This window comes from Stegodyphus dumicola, chromosome 5 (genome assembly GCF_044657685.1).
Source record: "Stegodyphus dumicola isolate Sdum_Otavi_A_Nest chromosome 5, ASM4465768v1".
NCBI lineage: Eukaryota > Metazoa > Arthropoda > Arachnida > Araneae > Eresidae > Stegodyphus > Stegodyphus dumicola.
In genome coordinates, this window is record NC_140772.1 from 204410539 (window position 1) to 204425893 (window position 15355).

General features: G+C 32.6%; 1 protein-coding gene across 1 annotated transcript in view; it reads left to right on the forward strand.

The window, feature by feature from the left end:
- The window catches only part of LOC118181987 (sodium/potassium-transporting ATPase subunit alpha-like), a 150885-nt gene that overhangs the window by 63416 nt on the left and 72114 nt on the right, over positions 1 to 15355 (forward strand). Inside the window, exons 5-6 of the mRNA XM_085817866.1 lie at positions 2324 to 2541; positions 2999 to 3100. Of these exons, the coding sequence (XP_085673992.1) occupies positions 2324 to 2541; positions 2999 to 3100 (320 nt within the window). The remainder of the gene's footprint in view (positions 1 to 2323; positions 2542 to 2998; positions 3101 to 15355) is intronic.

Sequence of the window (15355 nt, forward strand, 5' to 3'; positions counted from 1 at the left end):
AAAATCACAAATACCGATAGAGAACTAAAAGATTATAGTTTCACAACAATTCTGATTGAAAAATAAAATTTCTTTTGACCACACGCAAATATTATTCGCTAGTGTTTTATAGCAGTAAGCAGTCTCATCATAATTCATACTGTATTCGATATGAAGAATGAAATCAAGGAAAAAAGCTCTTAACTGTTAATTTAAATTTCTTTATATTAATGCAGTCCTGTTATGTATAGCTACTTTACATCTAACTATCCAAATGCGTTTCTGTGTTCTTTTTTAAAATAACATTATACGGCTATAGTGAATTTACGTGTCCTTGGCAACTAGAACCTTGGAGAAGAGTGTAACGACTATTCGCTGGTCTTCTTACAATTATAAAAAGCAAAGTCCAAAAAAAGGTTAAAATACCCTTTTATTCCACTAAAACAATAATATAGTTGTCCCTGCTCGCATATAAACATTCTGTACCGCACCACGCGCATAGGGAAAAATATATCCTCGGGATTGAGTATATCTTCGGATGAGATCATTTCCTCTACGCTTAGGAAGCCTTTGCTTTGACTCCAGAGTACACCTCCATACCATTTGATTGCATTTTTGATAGCAGTATCGAAAGGATTATTACTGTTAATGACGTGCGCTGAATTTTTGGTGCCACGAGATTACACTTCTTACGGCATTGTAGTGTGGTGAATTAAATTTAAAAATTGTAGTGAATTTTTCCCCTAGAGAGAAAAAGTATTATTTCTTTTAGTGCGATAAATCCTTAAAAAGTATTAATATTAGGTGCAGAGAGTTTTAATAAATGTATACCTAATTTAAAACCGTTCATAGTAAACGTGTGGTGATTATTAATTCATTCCTTCATCTTCATTATATACCCATTCTCTGCAGATGTAATCTCCGAAAATATGAGACAATTTAATTTTCTCAGTTAGCAAAAATGTTGTGAGTTAACATAATACATAGTAAATTCACTAAAGTTGTAGTTAGTCAGGAAGAGTAAAATTTATTTTTGAAGTTAGACTACTATAGATTTGGATTAGAGAAATAAAGATACATATGTTTAAATGGAATGATATTACTTTATGAATGTTGTCCATTTTTAATGTGTAATATCTTTAGTACTTTTGTGTAAAAATAGTGTTGATCAAAAAGGAAGCTCCTTTCTTTATACATATGTATTAAATTCAGCGACAATACTAAATACACTTTTTTCTTTCAATCAAGGCAACAGAATATTAGGATTGGAAAGACATAGATGCTAACATGGAAATAACATATGCAGTTGCAAAGGAAATATTTTCTGCAATGTGAAAGGAAACGAACGCAACATAATTGCAATAATAATATACTTACAAACACACAGTGCATTTGCAGTCATGTCGAAATCGTCGTGCAATCCAATGTGTTTTGGTTTTTGTACTAAATTCTAGAACTTGCTATTTATATAATCTAAGTTCTCAAATTTGCATCTGGTATTAATAGCATCTTTAAAGGATTTTGTAATTTTATTATTCTATGGAACAGGAAGCCATCTGTAGAATGCTGTAAGTAAATCTTTTCGTCTGGCATTATTGTTAAAAGAAAACAAAAGATAATTTTAACATTTCCGTGTCACTCATTAAACGAAAACAAAACCGTAAGAATTCCTCCTAAACTTCAACACCCCAAGAGAAAAGAATGTCATCGGAAAATATGTCCAATCACAAACATGGATTTTTTCCTATGCGTATGGCGCGGTACAGAATGCTTATATACTCCTCGCTTGGCATAATGGAAAGCCTCCACCTGGGCTTTGACTTAAGATAGCAAATAAGAAACTAACTTAATTCTAAATAACTAAGCCGAAGCTGTACAAAAGTACCTAATGGAGTTGGACCCGTAATTATACCTCACAGGTGAAACTTAACAGGCACGCAAGACTACGGCTGAACGTAGTAAGATAGGCTTAAAGCAACAACGTGGCCAAAAGGCAGAAAACGTTCTACTGAGAATTTCTGAGCTTTCTGCGGAGGTGACTGAACTTCTCATTAAATACTGGATCTACCTCTTTTACATAAAGCGCGATACTTAAAACTCATGCTGGCAAAGACTTGTAGGAGGAAAACAAAGTAATAAAGAAACGAGTTTCAGAATTAGAAATGACAATTCCTACAGTATCATAAGCACTTGCGTTATAATGAAAACAGAATCAGAAATATTTATCTAAACTGAGATGCACCAAATAAAAATCTTTTAATTAAATTATGTCAGAAACAACAAAATTGCATTAAAAAGATTTAATCGAAATTTACATTTCTTTTAAAAATACTTCTTCTCTCAGATCGGTCAGTGCTGCAGTCATACACAACGATGAGCTAGAAGACATGGATTCAGAAGACCTGGTCAAGTTATTGAAAACTTACCAGGAAATAGTTTTCGTTCGTATAACACCCTTCCAGAAACTTCAGATTGTTGAAGCCTTGCAGAGTTTAGGAGAAGTTGTAGCCATCACGGGCGATAGTCTGGAGGATGCCCCAGCGCTCAGGAAAGCCGAGATTGGTAAGAAAATTTTAGTAAACAAGCTTTTAGAAAGTTATAAATTTAAACTGCCATGGGGTAAATTTAATGCACATGCTGTAAAAACACATACCGTATTCCGTCAAACAACAAAACAACATATGACTGTTATTCGCGTCAAGTTTCGATATACAATCAACAAAGTTGCATTTGCACTACGTCTGTGCAAACATTTATTAATATGAAATGCAGTGAAATCTCGCTAAAACGACCATCCATTGCTCTAGAGAATTTTGTTGCTCTGTGCAGTTATACAGAAAATATATTTCCATGCTTATTTGTGTTCTAGAAATACTAATAATTTTCAGTAGTGGTCGCTATGAATGTTTTAAGCATATTTTATTACAAAACAACTTGTTAACTTACTGGTTGCATAATATATCTCATAATTAGTAAATACTTCTTTTAACTGCGTATGGATTAAAGATTTATCTTCCAGGTTTAGCAACAAGTATGAATAGCTGCGATGCAAGTCAAGAAGCTGCAGATATGATTTTATTGGACAATAACTTTAGTTCCATAGTGTCAGGAATAGAAGAAGGTATGACTTTGAAAATATTGATATATAATTTGTAACTTAATAATTTTGCTTTCCATTATGAAAGGTTGATTTTTAATATAATTTTCCTTTCTGAGGTTAGAGAAGAGCAATTGAAAATCTATCATCCTATTTAAAATCTATTTATTATAAAATTATTTAAAATCTATTTATTATAAAATTATTTAAAATCTATTCTCTAAAGCGGTGTAACATCGCTGATGCAGAGAGCTGTGTAAATTCAATTTAACGGACAAATTTCAATTTACGTGGGTGAAATAAAGCCTTAATTTATCGCCGTCTCAGGCGGACAACACACGCGACTACTGAAAGACACCAAAGAACAGCCATTGAATATAGTCTATAGACTATCCAATGTACACATTCTAAGAATCTAAGAATCTCCTAGGAGAATTTTCTGTCTTCATCTAGGGGCACGTTCGAACAACTTAAGAACTTGTTTGCAGTGGATGCCCAAGCACATCACTACAGGGAAATGAAACAGCGGATGCCAGGATAAGAAGTAATTTCAGAGCCTGGCACTCCAACGGGAAATAATCTCTTGTCTAAAATAAGCAAAGTTCGATATTTCTCATTGAGTACTCGAAAAGACATTTAGGAAACTATAACCACAGGCTAGAGTTCATTCTAATTCTTACCACAGGCCAGAGGTCATTCTAATTCTTACCGAGAGACAGAGGTCATTCTAATTCTACAGAGGTCAATAACCACAGGCCAGAGGTCATTCTAATTCTTACCGAGAGTCAAGGATTTCCTGCATCGGGGTCAGTAAATAAAGAACGTTTAGCTCTTTCCAACATGCAAGTTCAATAACTTAACTTGCCATACAGAAGTGGGAGCAACAAAGGCATGAAATCCGTATGGAATAGTTGCTTTTGAGTAGAATATGAGTCACTGACGTCACGGAAGAACAAATCTTGTAGTATAATAAGCTTTCTCCTCTTAAACTGAATTCTGTTTAATCTAAAACTATTCTAGCCTACTAGTAGGAAAAATAAAATTGTATTATGGTTTAGGTTATAATTTCAGAATAAAAATGAATGGAGGAGAAATAAAAGCACCTAAAATTTCTTGTACTTTTAAGTACATAACTAAAATTAACGAAGACAAAATGACCTCCGCTTCTCGCCGGGATAATTCGTCGAGAATTTATCAGGTTCAATGTTCCGTCTTACTTTCTTCGGGAACATGCAAGGACCTGACTCGGAACAGAGAGCTTACTAAAGCTATGTTCAATAACTGTGGGAAGTAGACAGGATACACAAGAAGGGTATACAAAACCCTTTATTTTTCTCTATTTACAATAATTTCCGTACTTCGGAATACAAAGACCCACTACTTGTGGTCTAAACGTAAGAATATAAAAATATAACTAAACGCTAACTTAACTTTGAAATAATAAACGTGGAAGATTGGCCTTATATTAACAGGAAGCCGTATGTAGTACAGAGAACTGTGAACACTACAATACGTTTAAAGTTATCAAGAGGATTAAACCTCTGGCCTGGAAGGCAACCAGCAACTGAGTAAAACTTCTAAGGTAAGCGGCCTGCTTCGACTAACTGCTTCCTCTCTCTCGCTTGGCAAAAAGCCACAACTTAAATACTTGGCGTTCGCCAGACAAACTTTGCATAAATACGTTAACGCTTATAATTCTGGCCGGAAGTAGAAAATAAGAAGTGATAGTAAAGATTTAAAATAAAATAAACGTTAGTAAAACTTAAGATCCTTACAAATTCATATAAATTAGTGTTATCAAATTTATTTATATCCCAGCGTTTTTCTCGTAAATTTAGCAACCTATCATTTAACACCAAAGGAAAATCTAACGTACCGAAAGATAAGCAACCAGGGGATTTCTTACGGGAGGGGGATTTACTCCTTCTCCAGACTTATATTTGTACTCTTGGACTCCTCCTCTCGTTCGTATATTCTGGAAAAATAAGCAAAATAATAGGAGTATAAGACAGATTTTAACATGAGCTAAAAATTAAATAATTTTATTATTTAATTTAATAATGGGTAACATGTAATGTTTAATAATGGGTAACAGTGGGTAACATGTTACGTATTAATTAAAATAAAACTCCCACTGTCACATATGAAAGCCGTCAAATATTCTTCGACAAGTTGAATTGGAAATGAATGCATTCACTAATGTAAATGTAACGAAGGTCTTTTTTGAAATCTATGAACTTAGCTATTATCTTCTGTGGGAACATTAGTGGATGATCTCTTTTAATTGCACCTAATTTTTATGCTAATATGACACATTTTTTCCACAATTAGTTTTGGCTGAGTGTCAATTTTTTTTTTAAAGTAAACCCCTAGAGATTCGAACTTATTTATTTCTCAGTGTAATTTGTTACATATTTCATTGCATTTCCTATCTCTATGTTTCTAAGAGTCAATTGTCTGCATATGTGTTATAATTTTCATATGCATACCATTATTTGTACAGACTGTCTTGTCAAGACAGTACAAAATTTGCGGGGAGAGATTCCTCCCGCCAGTGTAGATAAAAATGACTTCATAAGTGAACATAATGGTTATAGGAGAAGGGTTTCAGAATAAACCATTGCGTATATGGATAGATGTTTGCATGGAGACTGAATACAATTTAGCAATGTGGTATCCACATAAGGGAATACAACATGAAGATGAACAATAAAATATACTTGAGCAAGAGGTGGGTTTGATACAACAGTTTCTTCAGATGGCCTTATAGAAAAAACAAATCAAAAGTTAGGCGATCATGATTTCCTCGCAACTGGAATCTCAGCCCATTCCAAGGAATCATATACAGCAGAGATGAAATGTAATGAGATTCTAGCTGGAATCAGAGGTCTCGTAGGATCGATGACAAGGAATGCCATCGAAGAAATCACTGAGTACATCACGGGCAATTTCACGACTTTCTGTAAAACACTGTAGAGCAAAATTTAGGTTCTGAGTTAATATCCTGCCCTAGCATTGCATGTAAGTAATAATATCATCCGCCTTAGCGAAGAAATCCTTTAATTTTTGTATACCAGTACGATATTTTGGAGTTGTAAATAATAGTGTGTTCTTATAAGATATTTTATTCAAGAACTTTTCTCTTAATGCCACTGTAATTGGGTATTCTCAAATAAAATTATTAATATATGTGGGTTTCTTCTCATTTAATAATCTCTACTATACAAAATGATTGAAAATTTTTCGCGGGACACCAAAAGTAAGTATCTTTTTTCCTGTCATTAAGTTCAGAGCGCGTGTTCCACTTAGCATTGCTAGTCACAATACTGTGTATATAATGATAGTTTCCTAATTGGAATCTTATAAAACATACATGGGATTAGCTCTTTTCTTTTAGAGAAAAATAGTTTTATCATAGTTGACTTGCTTAATTTTAAATGTCTCCCACTTCAAATCAAACAATTAAATCAATGAAGGTGAAATGCATTTACGATTTTTGTATAGTGTTATCGTATCATGAGATTTGTAAGTTATAGGTGAGTTGAAGAGTTGGTGGAACTTGTAGTATATAGTATCGAATTTCTTGCAATGCACATCAGTCGTAATTTGCGAAGTAAATTCGTCAATATACTGAAAATTGTGAAATCAATTCAGGACGCCTATGTAAATGTTTAATACAAACAATGTGTACTAAAAATTATTTCAACCAATGAATGTTATAGCGTACATCTAACACATTTTTTAAATATCTTTTGCAATTAAAAAAAATTTGATTTATTTTTCGGTAAATATTTTATGCACGTCCTTCTTTTAAAAAAATAAAATAAAAGCATTCTTTTAAGGAATAAAAACCTAATTTATGTTACATCTACTCTCCGTAGCAAAACTGAAATTAAAAAGTTTTTCTTGATTAAATCAAAGGCAAGAACAAATTTTAAAATTAATTTTTGGAAATGTAATCAAGGATGAGCTTTCGAAGGCTTTACATCACAGTGTGCATGACGACAGTTCATTCTTTTTTGACTCAAATATTGCCTCTAAAATAAGGTATATTAATCCCTAGAACCAATAAAAATTTGATAAAATTAGAAACAACCAAAAATATGAGTTCTACCAAAATGCTAAATTAGACCTTTCATCTTTCGAATTTTAAATTTAGAATATTTAAAGTACCATATTTTGCTTAGATAAACCTTAAATTTATTGATTAATTTTTCCAAAGGCAATGCCATCATTTAGAAACCGCATTTTTGAGAATGAGAAAATGCAACTGCTAATAGACCGAAACTAATACAGTTTTAAGCCCTTAGTGAAAGAAAAGAAAGTAAGAAGATTAAAATGAAGAAAGTAAAAGAGATTAAAATGAAGAAAATAAAAGAGATTAAAATGAAAAAAAAAAACACAGCTAAATTGTGTATAATTTACGTTTATAATTTTAGTTTCAAAACCTTTCATCGTGTAAAATCATGCTATAAATGATTTATTAAATTATTAATTATTATCAAACTTTATTAACACTTATTAATTATTATCAAACCTTAGTATGAAAAAAGATAATCCAGTTTGATAGGCATATTGTAGTGTTTGAATACAATATTATGTCTTTTTACTTAAATTATCTCATTGAAAGTTACATCCTATATAAGATAAAGCCTAGTAGTTTAAAACAAAATTGTTAAAATGTTTTATGCTTTAAAAAGAAAATGTTTTGTTTATTTAATTTTACCATAAGATATTGTAATTTAAATTAATTTAGTAAATTTTTTGTACAGGATGTGACCGATATTTAGTGTAGCCTAACGTGTGCATTTTGCGCGAAAATTAAATACATTTGAACCCGGCAGTTAAATCAACATCTTTGGTTCACAAAACACGCCTCATTTCTTCAATACAGCGCCTCAGAAATATACTTTATGAAGATCTCAAAGCGTTGTTTTCATCTCTCTGGAATACTTTCCATGACCGGACGTACGTTGTCTTTCATTACATTCATAGTCTTTTGATGAATTATATTAAAAAAAACTGTCATTGTCAGATTGGTTATGAAAGGAACTCGATAATTCAACTACCCCGTAAACGTAACAATCTGTATGAAGAATTATCCTCAGATATTAATTACAATAGAAGTCAGAAGAAGGATGTAAAGAACGTTAGTTTCGGGTTATTAAATGCATGTCACCAAAATAAAATAGGAATCACTTGGGATATGCAACAGATTTTCTAATGGAGTTATTTGAAAGCAAAACAACATTAAAAATGCTTGGACGTTGCAAACATTAAACACGACATTCTACATCGCACCATGACAAGTGTTTCTGAGAGGTGGTAACAAAATTTTGTTTGTCATGGAAGACATCGTCAAAGTATTGTGTTGAAGAAATTCACTTGTTTTATCAATCGAAGACATTGACTAAGGTAATCGTGTTCTGTTGTGCTTATTGTTGTGTTTAATAAATGTGTTACCTTACTTTGAAAATGTTTAACATTAAATCCCGTAACCAATAGAATATTTTAAACATTTTAAGATCACATATGTGAAATTGGCTTGATTTTAACACATCCAAGCTTCAGTTTTTCTAAAATTTTATTTATTTATTTTGAAATCATTTTATTCATTTAACACCTTCAAGGAAGCCTCTCAACATGTATGTTGCTTTTATTTCGCCGATTTCCTATCCATGGCAAAATAGAAAGGAAGCTCTTTTGTCACAAGCCTCAGGCTCAAGCGACCCACTGGAAATAAGTGCACAGTTAAAGATTAAATAATTAAGACTTTTCTTCATTAAATAATTAAGAATTTTCTTCATTAAATAAATGTACAAATCTTTACTTGGTGTTAATTTAAGATAAAATAATATCTTGAAAAAATTTTGTTTGCTGTTTGTCTGGCATTTTGAAAGCAAATTTTAAATATTATCAGACTTAAATCTTGAATATGACTCGAATCTTACGTACTAAATCATGAATTTTCCATTGAGTAATTGTTAAATTAATAAGTCTGTAAAAAATGTTTGACGTTAAATTTGTTTTAAGTCTTAAAGTGGGATTTCCATTCCAAGATCAGATTGCAGTTTCTTTTTAATTTTATCATTATTACTTTCAAATTAAAATATGGTTGTCTCGTATTCTTAGGTGACATAAACTAACGAGACCTAACAATCTGTATGAAGAATTATCCTCAGATATTAATTACGATAGAAGTCAGAAGAAGGATGTAAAGAACATTTTATTCATTCAATGTAATTTAACAGATGGCCCCCACTTAGCTTACATAAAGCTAACGCTTCTATCTTAAAACAGGTAACGACGAACTTAAAATAAAATGTAGGAAGTTAGCCTAATGGTTCACAGGATAATTTAATGCGCAGGAAGGCTCTGACTCGCAGGAGTCGGCATAAACAAGCTTTATGGCTAGAAGCAATCAACGCTGCCGAAATCTAATCTCTAGTAATTCAAAATAGCAACAGGACCTTCAAGCAGGCATAACACGTTCTAAAATCACCTTCTGAAACCTTCCCTTAAATACCACTTCATTTTACCTCATTTGAATATATATAGTTTATTAACATTCTAGCAGGAAAGCATGGGTGGAAATGAGACTGAAAGAAAAGTTGTTTTACACTAAAAATTAACTGTTATTAAATAAATCACCACAAAAAAAATATTTTTAAAAAATTTTTAAAATCTTTAGCGGTAAAATGATAAAGGTATAAGACTAATCAAGTATAAAATACTTTGGTATTAGCTTAGCCATCTTATATTTGGACAAAAAAGATGCTTTTAGTGGTGCATATCCACGAGCATTCTTTTCTTAAATTTTTAATCCACTCTGATGTTTTAGTTATTTCTTACTTAGATCAATAAAGAAAAATTTTATTTTAGCTACTTACTATTAACATTATTAACATTTTTTCGTTTCTAATTTATGAAGCTGATGGTGGTCTATAATTTCTCCTTCTATCCATCTCTTGTAATGCTTCATTATTACAAGGAACCTTTCCAAAGTGTTCCGAGCAGTCCTGTTCTTCAATTAATATTCCATCTAATCATTTCACACGACTCAAGGCGAATATGTTTGACCTGCTGCGAAGAGTTTTCGTCCTAGATATATTACTGCATAATCTACAGTGCTATTTATTTATTTTAATAAGCAAGGGACATTTTAAAGGGTTATATTTTAAACATATATTATTTATTATCACGTTAACATAGAAATATGCGGAGAATTTTCGCTACATAATGGGACATTACGTCCGCTTTTTCCAACTCTATAAAACTGCAATTCTTTAATTCCATACACTTTAAAAATCTTTAGAACTCTATCTTACTGTTGCGACTTATTTTTGTTAAATATTACAATCCCATTTCTCATAGTCATGTACTATTATTTAGAAGTTGTTATAAAATTAATTTTTACAGCACGTGGAAATTCCGAATAAACAGTCATTATTTGTAAGTCTTATAATATACTAGCAGCTTCGCTGCCAGCCTTCGTCTGGCTTTTAAATGTACCGGAAAATTAGCTGAAGGAAATACAAAACGTTAAAAACTGCGTAGAATTTTCTTCTGCAGAACAACTTATAAAAAAAATTTTTTACGTATAACAAAATTACAATGAAATAAGCAATATCCTTTAATACAAATATTAATTATCCTAATAAATAAATTAACCAATTTCCCTTTGCGAAATCATAAGAACTCAAATGGTATAAAGGAGGTTAAGAACTTTGTTCCCTAAAAAAATCACTCAAATCTTTTCAATATATGTGGGATGAGGTTAGGATTAAAATAGAGGAAGGCAGTGGCATTTTAAAGGTATTTAATGATGAAAGAATAAATATGATTATGGTATGTACAGAGTGAAAGGAAGTAAGATAAAAAGTCTATTCATCAGGAAACGGAATCACATCATCAATTAACATCGTCGAACGGCATAGTTCAGCCCTATCCATCGCCACGTCCATCGGAATGCAAATCTGTCCATTTTCTCACGCAGCTTGAAAAAGTATCTCGGTGCTGTTGCTGTTGCCAGATTTAGGAAACGGCGGACGACTTATAGGAGCGAACTACCACACGGCCATTCTGCCTTGCCGGGCGTCCTCGCCTGGGGGTTGATCTGAAAAGAAAGAAAAAAAAAAGTAGAGAAAGTGAAAAAAAAAATCAATGTCCAGGTGGCGAATGTTAGCTTTGTGCACCACCAGTTCATCTTATCAGTACAGTTTGACATCATAATGGTGGCTTCATGGCGTATCTTTCGTACTTCGTAATAATCAGAAGGATGAACTGTCTCATAAAAACCGAAGAAGTTATGACGAAGTTTAAGTCGAAGATTCAGTCCAAGGGGAGGTTTCAGTTCAGGAAGGATTGGCATTAGGAGTCCAAGTTTGTATTTGCAGACAGGTTTGCGACGTTTCTTATACTGTCGTATATGTGCGTGCTGTAAACGGAGGGAGTTCCGTTGGGCTTCAATACATAATGCAGCTTTTTCATCATCTTGCCGTATCTGCAATTTCATTGTCTTTGAAGTTCGTTTAAATTTTCTTCGCTTATATTTCCAGGCTCTTTTGTTGCGTTTCGGTGGGCGTGAAGCACCTAAAGAATATGAAACAGTAATTTGTCGTCCAAGTATTTCAGCATTTTTTTTAGCCTCAAAAGCTTCAACTGGAATGTCAGAGACAAGTAGTTTCCTTGGATTTTTTTTTCTGTTCTTTGGGAATTTCTGCACTTTTAACAGGTATTTTCTCGTTTGCTTGATCAGCACATGCTTGTTCAAACTGATTCAGTTTATTTTTCACAATTTCTTCAGTATTCTGCACGCTTGGATCATTATCGACATCATCATCATCATTAGCTTCATGACTGTCATCATCATCATCTTCGTTGCCATCAACATCATCTTCGTTGACATGATCTTCATCAACGACAGCAACGTCATCTTGATCAACATCATTAACATCATCTTCATTAGCTTCATGAGTGCCATCATCATCATCAGCACCATTAGCGTTATGATTGTCATCATCAATATCATGATCTTGATCCATGTCGTCGTCTGCGTCATCACCATCTTCATCAACATCATCGTCCTGAGCTGCATGATTGGTATCAGCATCATCTTTGTCATCGTGATCATCCAAATCCAAATTGTCATCATCTAAATCTAATTCCAAATCGTCATGTGCAGCATCATCATTTTCCTTACTTGTTTTCTTCAACTGATTGTCATTTTCTGAAAATCTTCCACAGCAGTGTTAACTTCATGTGGTTTGTGAGGAGCAATGATATGTTGAATTTCTTCGAGAATTTCCGATTTTGAGATGTGTGAAAGATCAGGTGGAAATGTGAATGATCAAGTGGAAATCATCATCAGTAACACTAGCAACATTAACAAAAATTTGATCATTGTTATTGTTGCATAAATGAATACCATCTTTATCAAATGTAAATCGAGTTTGTTGCAAAAAGTCAGTTCCCATAATGGCATCAAGAGGAATCATATAGTCTTTTACTACATGGATTTTAGCAGGTAAAATAGTGTTTTGAATTTGAATGTAGTCCTGAAAGAATCCAATACTTTGAACTGTGTCTCGGCCAAGTTCTGAGAATGTGATTCTGGAAGGATGTAATGGTGGAGAACCAATTTTGCGGTAGGTATGCTTGCTCATTAATTAGCGTTGCTTGTGATCCAGTGTCATAGAGAGCAGTTAACTGAGTTTCTTTAAGTTGAATATCAACATGCATCGGATGTTTAGAAAAATTTTGAGCAGAAAGTGCATTTACAGTACTATCAGATGTAGAACAATTAGAAGATTCCGTGGTAGAAGTACCAGAGCGTTTGGGACAGTTGGAATGAACGTGACCATAATTGTGGCAGTCATAACATAATTTGCCGTTATATTTATTTGGACAAGTATTGATTTTGTGGCCTTTCAAACCACAGGAATAACATACTGGTTGAGTGTCTGATGTACGTTTAGCATCAATTTTAACATTGGGAAAGGAAATTGTAAATTTTTTTGGAGTATTTTGCTTCAAATTTTTTTAAATGTTAAAGAGTTTTTCATAAATCTTCAGTTTTTCTTTAAATTCAGGAATGGATTTACAACCGTATAAAATTATTTTGTTGTTTGATGAATCAGGAATACCGTTTATAACATAATCAATCAAAGAAGAATCATCCATAGAACCTTTGTGTGCGAGGTCTCTCATAGCTAAAAAATATTCTTGTAAGGTTTCAAATGGTTTCATGTGACGAGATTCCATTATTTTATGTAATTAAAGGCTATTAATTTTATCCGAAAATTCATCGAATAAATGGTGTTTTAATTGTTCCCAATTAGAAATTCCACGAATTGATCTTATTAAAGTTAAAGCTGGACCTGTAAGACATTTTTTAACAAAAATTACTTGGTGTACAGGATTCGTGATCTCATAGAGATTAAAAATATCTTCTATGTCAGAAATAAAAGTTTCAACGCTGTAATTCTCCCAAGAGGAAAAGAGTTTGATCAAATCAACAATGTCTTTTAAGCCAAAACATTGAAACGGAACACTCTGTGTTTGCGAGTTAGTTGATACCAATAAATTTGCAGGCGCTTTTTCAAGAGAGATTTTTGCCTCCATTTGTTTACATAAAGATTCATCGGGAGTGTGATTAATGGCTGATTGGGCGACGCTATGCGTCGAGGGTGATTTTTGCACCAAAGCTTCCTCTTCAAGGTCGCTGTGGTCAGCGGAATCTGATTTTAATAACGATACATCAGCTAGATTCGTAAGAATATTGTTAGCACAGTTTTCAATATCGGTGGAAAATTCTAAATGCAGTACGCTACATATGGCAATTAAATCTGTGAGAGAAAATTCTTTGATAATTTTTTGTTTCGTATCTTCAAAGTTAAATGGTTTGGGAAAACCAGAAAAATTGCGTAACCTAGAACGATTCTGTCGATCACCATCTCAACCAAAAACTAAACGATGTAAAAGCTTGATATGCTTTGTACTGGCAGTTTTTAATGACTGTGCAATGTTGGGATAATCGTTAAGTGTAGCCATTAGTTATCAGTTTTGTTTTAACCAAATATGAAATTCCACAAAATATATATGTTTCAATTTTGTAAAATAATATTTATCTGGTTTCAGAAATTATCACATCAAAATATATATTCTTAATTTTCGTATTCTTCACAATAATATTAATTCTTCTTAGTATATTACACAATAACTATGATGTTAAAACACTCAAAAATCATAAATGAAATTGTGAGCATATGATTCAACCAAATGGTAAAATATATCGTCAAACAAATCTTCATATAAGACTATGTTAAGAATGAAAAATATAATTTCACGTTAAAATATGATATGAAAATTAGTAACTTCAAATAATATTGTACAGTTCTTGTAAAATATCAGCATCACAAAAAAATAAGAAATTTATGCGCCAAATTCGAAAACGAAAGTAATTCTTCAAAGTAACTTTGTTAATACATCACAATTCTTTAAATAGTCGGCAATGGATTTTCATCAAAGTCAAATACCTTTAGTTTATTCAAGTAAACTTCATCAACACTGTTTACTTAATTATCATCAACATCAAATTCGAAAACGGAAGTGTTAATTCTTCAAAGTAATAATCATTCAAAAATAAATGAATTTTCATCAAAATCAAATGCCTTTCGCTTCTTCAAATAAAATTCATAAAAAGGCGTCATCAAATATTCATAATTTGAAAGAATATTACTTCCTGATTAGCATTACTTCATCAAATAAAATTAGCTCTACTTACGTGCTGACGAATCACAACAACGGGATCTTGTGATATTATTCCATAGGGTTTCAAAGTATTCCATCATTAAGAGCTATACTCGGTATGTTATGTGGTAGTCTAGGGGGTTTAAAAAGCTGAAGAGAAGAACAGATTTTAGTTCAAGGAGTCGAAAGAGTTCGTGGGGCCGAGCCCCCATGTGGGATGAGGTTAGGATTAAAATAGAGGAAGGCAGTGGCATTTTAAAGGTATTTAATGATGAAAGAATAAACATGATTATGGTATGTACAGAGTGAAAGGAAGTAAGATAAAAAGTCTATTCATCATGAAACGGAATCACATCATCAATTAACATCGTCGAATGGCATAGTTCAGCCCCATCCATCGCCACGTCCATCGGAATGCAAGTCTGTCCATTTTCTCACGCAGCTTGAAGAAGTATCTCGCTGCTGTCGCTGTTGCCAGATTTAGGAAAAGGCGGACGAGTTATAGGAGCGAATTACCACATATATTAA